Source organism: Neomonachus schauinslandi, chromosome 3, assembly GCF_002201575.2.
Source record: "Neomonachus schauinslandi chromosome 3, ASM220157v2, whole genome shotgun sequence".
NCBI classification, from domain to species: Eukaryota; Metazoa; Chordata; class Mammalia; order Carnivora; family Phocidae; genus Neomonachus; species Neomonachus schauinslandi.
In genome coordinates, this window is record NC_058405.1 from 57,743,216 (window position 1) to 57,751,046 (window position 7,831).

At 38.5% G+C, this 7,831-nt stretch overlaps 1 protein-coding gene across 2 annotated transcripts in view; it reads right to left on the reverse strand.

Annotated features, from left to right (window-relative positions):
- Positions 1–2,226: 2,226 nt before the first annotated feature.
- Positions 2,227–7,831, reverse strand: part of SUCLA2 (succinate-CoA ligase ADP-forming subunit beta) — a 45,414-nt gene continuing 39,809 nt past the window's right edge. For both annotated transcript variants that reach the window (XM_021689428.1, XM_021689429.2), the window contains exons 9-11: positions 5,613–5,733; positions 5,096–5,184; positions 2,227–3,008 (exon numbers count right to left, since the gene is read on the reverse strand). In XM_021689428.1, coding sequence (XP_021545103.1) covers positions 2,934–3,008; positions 5,096–5,184; positions 5,613–5,733 — 285 coding nt within the window. In that variant the 3' untranslated portion in view covers positions 2,227–2,933. The remainder of the gene's footprint in view (positions 3,009–5,095; positions 5,185–5,612; positions 5,734–7,831) is intronic.

Genomic DNA, 7,831 nt, shown 5'->3' on the forward strand with positions numbered 1-7,831 from the left:
TCCTGCTGGGGTTGCTGGGGTTGTACAACCTGCCTGCTTGCCTTCATTCCTGCTTTCCTTCCTTCCTTCTTCTTTCTTTTCTTTCTTCCCTACCTCCGTTTTTGTTTTTACATGTTTTCCCCCTTAACATGTGGTTTTTCTAAAACCCCATCTGGTACAAAGTATGAATATCTATCAGGCTTGGTGTCCTGGGTTCTTCTGCAAGCTGTTATCATAGTCAAAATTGGTTATATTCTATGCAGAAAGTGGAGTTGTTCAGATGGATTTATTCAACTGTAAGGGAGAGAATTCAAATGTTAAAGTAGGGTCCCCGCCCCCCAGGAAGCAGGCAGGGCTGTAGGGACAGAAGTATCAAGCCTGTAAAAAGAATATTCAAGGGCGAATGGATGCTTGGCGGCTGCAGTGGGAGGGTGTCTAAGTGGCCAGGAGGAGGTTGTTTTCACTCTCCATTCTCCACAGAACTCCCACTTCCTGCCCACAGCTACACCACCATCAGTCTTACCAAGTTGTTACGTCCTGTTTCAATTCCACTAAACACTTTTTGGTCCTTATGTTTCTTGACTTATCTGTATTCGACACCATTGATCACTCTAACCTTGAAACATTCTTTCCTTGCCTTCCCTGATAAATGTTCTTGTAGTTTTCCTGGGCCCACCACTGAAGCCAAGGCACTCTCCTCCTCAGGGCTGTAAGCAACGGAAGTCCTCCCAGCTCCCAGATTCTCCCTACTACCTCAGTCTTAGCAGTTACTAATCTCTGAGTTAACTCAGCATCCAGTTTGCTCTTTCAGTTTCCAAACATGAGTTGTGATGGTTTTAAAATATGTCAACAAACTCTGATACTTCTCCCTTCAAGAATGGAGCTGAATTCCCCTCTCTTGCGGCCTGGACTCGGTGAGTCACGTCTAACAAAGAGCGTGGCAGAAGTGACAATGAAATGAGAACACAAAAGGCAATGTCACTCCTCCCTCGTTCCCTTGGATCACTGGCTCTGGGGGAAGGCAGCTGACATGTCACAAGGATATTCAAGCAGCCCTGTCGACAGGCCCACATGGGGAGAAACTGAGGCTTTGGGCCAACAGCCATATGAGAGAGCCATCTTGGAAGTAGGTCCTCCAGCCCTAGTCAAGCCTCCAAATGACTGTGGCACCAAAACCACCACCTGCCTAAACTGCTTCCAAATTTCTGACCCACAAAAACTATGAGATAATGTTTGAAAATCACCTAGTTTTAGGGTAATCTAGCATGCAAGAATAGGTAACTGAAACACTAGTATTACCCATAGCCTGTATTTTATCCTCCCCAAAATACCAAGCATTGTTTTAAATTCCTGACTAGACCCCAACTAATATAAAATGCCGATCTTTTCTGAGTTCATCATTGGCTGGCAATTTTTGGAATTTTTTTTTTTGTAATCAAAAGCCAAAGGCTTGGACTTTTAATTATAACTTTATCACAATTTTCAATGGCTTAATGACTCTAATTTAGTATTTTAATATATGAGCAGGAAGGGCAGATTGATAATGATATATGTATAGTTGGTTTAAATATATATTTTATATATTCTCTTTATAGAATGTCTCTCTTCCTCTTTCCTCCTCCCCCTCCATCACCCGCTGTCCTTCTCTATCTCCCTCTCCCCACCATATAATTCTAGTCAAGATGAGAAAGGAGCTAAGGAAACAGATACACTGAAATTTAAAAACTTGTCCAAACTCATACAGATAGTAAGTAGTGGAGTGAAGATTCAAACCAGACAGACCCGCTTTCAAATTCTGTGCTCACAATCACTATGCTATGCGACCCGTCATAGTATATATATCTGATCACACATTAAGAACATCAAAATAGGTAAAAGTTCTCATATTCATCAGTATGGTTACATAGCCTACCACCTGGCTGGTATTTCCTTCCATGGTATTAACACTGTTAATAGTTAAATATCAACTGTTCTGAGTAGTGAACAAAAGATTAATACACACATACATACACACACACACACAGAGGGACACAAAGGAAAACATGTTTTTTTTTTTTAAAGAAGGTACCAGAACGTACACACACAAACATCAGAATTCAAGGGAAGTATCTATAGGTAGCTCCATAATATGTAATGTCATGCCCCAGTACATGATCTACAAATCGGTTCCCTGAAGATATTTAGTGCAATGATGAACACATCACCATCCACTGTGTTTACTTAAAAAAGAAAAAACATTAATCCGAGTCACATTGGGAGATTTTTATTAACAAATTGACATTGTTAATTTTGTCTGCCAAGTCCTTAGTGAATATACCTTTATTTGATACAAACCTACCAGTTTTTATCAATACCACAGGATCAAGAAGACTTACAGTAATCAGTGTTTTATAATGATTAAAACAATGTTCAAATAACAAGTTACTTCACTGACATACTTAAAAGAATATTCTGAGGAGTGTCTGAAAGCTCTTTTTATAAATAGTAATTGATATATTTAGATAGGTATTTGGTGTTGAAGATAAACACTTCTTATATAAAACATTGTTTTAATACATTGCTCTACTAATGAGGCTAGTTATTAGATATAATGTATTTCTAACACTAAAGAATAAAGCTTTATCTTCATATTTATTTTATTCATAGGACTCTTATCAACGAAGAATGTTGAATCTAACAATAAACTGGCATATTGCAAGTGACATTCTATAGAAGTGAAAAAGAAAGCTGCAATAAAAGAAACTAGATCACTGCATTATACATTCTTTATACAAACAGCCCACTCTGAACAGCAGAATTAAATGCAGACCAAATACTTTTGAAAGTTTTTGTGTCTAGCTGGCAATTACAATCTCCACACACTAAAGAGAAAAGGAACAATAATAATACAGAACACAGGATTTTTAATGATTATAGCACATTTAACACCTTCAGCCATCCACTAGGTTCTCCGATCAGATTGGCAACTGAAATTTCACATCCACCTGGGCTTGCTTGGCTAAGGTCACTATTTCAGAGAGTTTTACAACCTGAAAGGAAAAAACAAAGCATCTTTGTCCCTTATTTCCATGAAACCATAAAATCAGAACTACCAGTAAATGTGAAATTAATGCACATTCAATCTTTCTCACTTAAAACATCTGGGCTATACTGACATCGTTATAAATCACTTCACACTCACACAAGCATTTGCCACTCTTGAAAGATTGTCAAATCTGAGACTCTTCATAACTCACGCCTCAGTTCAATACCTTCTGATTTCATACACACACACACACCTCTTTTTTACTGCCTCAATTTCATCTGTCTTAAAGGCAGAAACAGTGCCCTTTTTTGCACACAATGCAAAGCACGTCTAATCGAAGTCTGTTTAATAGTATGTATATGATCTTAACTTGCAATATCAGGATAGGAGCTTGGGTCTAGAAGTTAGTATTTCACTTTTTGTCAAGTTGAATTCCAATGCTGTATCTATAATCTGTCTGAGGATAACCAGCTGGTACCACACAAAAGATTAAAATTAAACATGTCTAACACCAAACACAAATTCAGCTTCTCTCCTGCCCAGGAGAGTAGTTAAGAAAAGGTTTCAAAGTTAGGCACCCTGGGTTCAAATCCCACTCTGATGTTTATGACATGTCATCTTGATGAATAACTTAATTTATTTAGCCTCTGTTTCCACATCTATAAAAACAGAAATTATATAATCAAATATAATGACATAATACCTGAAAAAAACCTTAGCATTGCATGCACAATAAATAAGTGGCAGCAGTTGCTACTATCATATTATTATTAATACTGTCATAACTTCCATAATCTCAGTCAGTAGAAAAACACTGCAGTCACAATTTAAATCAACTGTTCACTTGTATCTTTCATGGTCTACTTGATCAAGATTTGATTGATTCTTCTACTTTTTTTCCATGTCCACAAAGCACTTTTGCTCTACCATTCCCTCGCCCAAAATCTTAATTTAAACTCAGGACTGAGGGGTGCATGGGTGGCTCAGCAGGTTAAGCATCTGCCTTTGGCTCAGGTCATGATCCCGGGGTCCTGGGATGGAGCCCCACGGGTCAGGTCGGGCTCCCTGCTCAGCAGGAAGCCTGCTTCTCCCTCTCCCGCTCCCCCTGCTTGTGCTCCCTCTCTCACTGTGTCTCTCTCTGTCAAATAAAAATCTTTAAAAAAAATAAATTAAAAAATAAACTCAGGATCGAGTATAAATCTGTCACTAAAGTGCAGCTGATTTTTATTTACTAGTAAGTACTTTCCCAAAGTATGTCCCAAAGAAGGACATAAGACCTTTATTATTTTTATGAAATGGTATCACATTAACTCAGCAAATCTCAAAAGCCTACTGCTGATTAAACCATACAGCCCCAGAGTATTCCATGAAATGACCATAAACAACGGTAGGAAAGAATCAAAAGTTCTCATTTAAAAACACCTCTATGTCTACTATGGAGTGTGCTCCAAGACAGATTATTAAGTAAAAGAAATTAGGTAAAATATATGTTATCCTCATACAATGTGAGAAACTAGATATATATATATATATATATGTATATATATGTATGTGTGTATATACACACACACACACACACGTATATTATTTGCTTATTATTTTAAAAAAGTGAAAGGATGAACTAAAAACTTCTTTGAAAAACTGGTTATGTGTGGGGAAGGAAGAAACAGGAGTAAGTATAAAACCTAGATTCTCTGAATATACCTTGCTTTAACCATGTAATATTTATATAAAACAAAAATTCCTTTAAAAATAAATAAATGAGGGGCGCCTGGGTGGTTCAGTAGGTTAAGTGCCTGACTTCAGTTCAGGTCCCGATTTCAGGGTCCTGGGATTGAGCCCCACATCAGGCTCCCTGCTCAGCAGGGAGTCTGCTTGTCCTTCTGCTGCCCCCTATTCGTACTCTCTCTCTCAAATAAATCTTTTAAAAAAATAAAAATAAATGAAACTAACTTATATTCTAAAATGCACCAGCTAATATTGCCAATAATGAGTGTTTCTGCTAAATATTAGGAGCACTGAACCCCTTATACCTATCACCCATCTTACACACTTTGCAAATTTATCCTTAGATTAACATAGCCTGTTTACCATTTTAGCAGCTTCATCCAAGTCATCACAAGCAAGAATTTTAAGTCCACTGTCTGTTATCAGTGCCTTAGCATCATCAACTCTTGTACCTGGAAATGATTTATGCAAATATAAAGGTGTTTTAAATATATGCACAAAATCATTTAAAATGTTGGTCACAATATGAAATTTCAACATAGGAGTACTTCCATCATTTAACATAAATGCTTCTAAAACAAAAGAAAATACTGTAAAAGTCTGGAGTTACCTCAGGAAATATCTTGCCTTACCATGTCAATGGTAACTCAGGTAAGTCAGAATTTAAAACAAAGCACAAATAAATAACATACTAAATTATATACCAAGCAAAACCCATAATTTTGCCCCGATGTGAGAAGTATTTTTTAAACCCACATTTTAAAAATTTCCTATTACATAACATTTTCATTTAAAAGATAAAGCTATTTGAAAACTGTATTTTATTTTTTTTAAACAATCAGAGTTCATGGAACAATCGCAAGATACCTTTTACACTCACCTTGTAACCGTACCACAATAGGTATTTTAATTTCCAAATCCTTCACAGCCATAACTATACCTTGTGCAATAACATCACACCGCATGATTCCTCCAAAAATGTTGACCAGAATAGCCAGTACCTGTGAATAAAACGGTTTTTGTAGATTAAAATCTAAAAGCAAGGAGTATGTGTCCTTCCTTCTCAAGAAAATACTAGTGTCTGTGCCTTATGATACAAATTAATTCCATGGTAATATTTTCCGGCCAGACCATCACATTCTCTGCAGCTCTCATCACTAAAGTTTATGCAGTCCACCACCCACCAGAACTCATTCTCCCCAACTTGGGTGATTTCAACACCTGGCTCATAGTCTCTTCTCTCCTAGCCCATATGAACAAGATTCCCTGATTCCATTTACTTGTTTTCTATTAAACATAGCCATTCACCAACACGACTGCCCCAGATCATGATATAAGAGAACATTACATGCAAGATCTCCAATTTAATGTTCACCACCTATCATTCCTTCTTCATTTATCCGCATCATCTCAACCAAATTCTCACACAAAGCAGAACTTCAAAATCACTCAGCTTCTCCTGAATACCCATTCCTAGCCACACTTCACATCCAAACCTCAAGGCCTGTTTGGATCAGCATTCTTACATCATCACCGATGAATCTGAATCACTGTTCTTCTATCATTTCCCCCCAAAAAATCTTTTTTTTAAAAAGAGTCTTATTAGTTCATTCACCAGAGCTTCCAACTAGTGAAATATAAATGTGTTACAGAAATACCAAGATATTGTTACCCTCTACCCATAGGGCAGCTAGGAAGGTTCTGGGACAGCTAGCACCTCTGGGCCAGTGGCCTCTGACTATAAGCAACCTTCTCCATCTACCTTCTATACCCCATTGAAATACCATTTTCTGTGAATGATAAGACATTAAAAAGGTTGAAACACACTGAACTATACTATGCATTCCTTATCTTTACCAATAGTATTTCTAGACCTTTAAGAAATGAAAAAATAGACTAGAATTCACAATGACCTTGGCATGCACCCTCCTCTCTTCCTCCATCCCACCTCATTCTGGATAGCTTTGATATGTACCACAGGCATCATCCAACACTCTAGCCTTAAAGTTACTGGATCTCTACCATGTCACTTTTACCTCCAGTTCTTTCAACTAACGATCAGCAAGGCTAAATCCTTGACTTGACCAGAATGAATGTTTCTAGAATATCGAGTGTATAAATCCCACTCTCTGCTCAACCTCCTCTCCTTTTGCCTCTCACCTCCAACTCCATCAAACCCAGTCTTTTCCTCTTAAAAGCTTCTAGTCTCTCAACCTTGATCTAATCTCCCAGACTCTCAGCAGATCTGGTTTTCTTCACCAAAGCCTGCAATCTGTGGCTCAGCATTCCAATGATACTGTCACCTGCATGCTTAATTCCTCCACGCCCATTCCTCTCAAGACCAGTCTGCCTCTGCCATCCCTTCCAATAATGCACTCTTGGATGATTCCAGTCAATCAGTTTACTCATTCCAACTTCAAGGAAGACCTAAAAAGTTTAAAACAACAACAACCCTGAAACATTAGCATAACCTAAAGAACAGTACAATAATGACTCTTCATCAACAATCCTTTCTTTAGTGGTCGGCCTCGTACCTCTCACTTTCTTCATAAGCCTATCCCACTTCAAGCTCTCTAATTTTTAGATGTGATCTCCCTTTCTCCAATGATGCCTCAAGGAAGGAGTTAACCTCCTCTCTAAAACTAATCTCATCACCTCATTACAACACATCTCCTCCAGGTCTTCACTCCGTTAGCTAAACTCACTTTCTTCTTCATCCTCAAATCTCTTCTTTCTCTCTAGCTAGATACAGCTCATATTCTTGGTCTTCTAAACAAACAAGAAAGCAAACAGACACTAAACAGCTCTCCTCAACCCCACCTCCATTCGACTGCTACCACTATGTCCTCTATGTCCTTCTGTACCCTGGGGAGAGGGTGTACCCTGGGTGGCTCAGTCATTAAAGCCTCTGACTTTGGCTCAGGTCATGATCTCAGGGTCCTGGGATGGAGCCCTGTAGGGTGGGCTCCACACTCAGCAGGGGGTCTGCTTCCCCCTCTCCCTCTGCCCCTCCCCCGACTCATGCTCACGCTCGCATGCTCTCTCTCAAATAAAGGAAGGAAGGAAGGAAGGAAGGAAGGAAGGAAGGAAGGAAGGAAG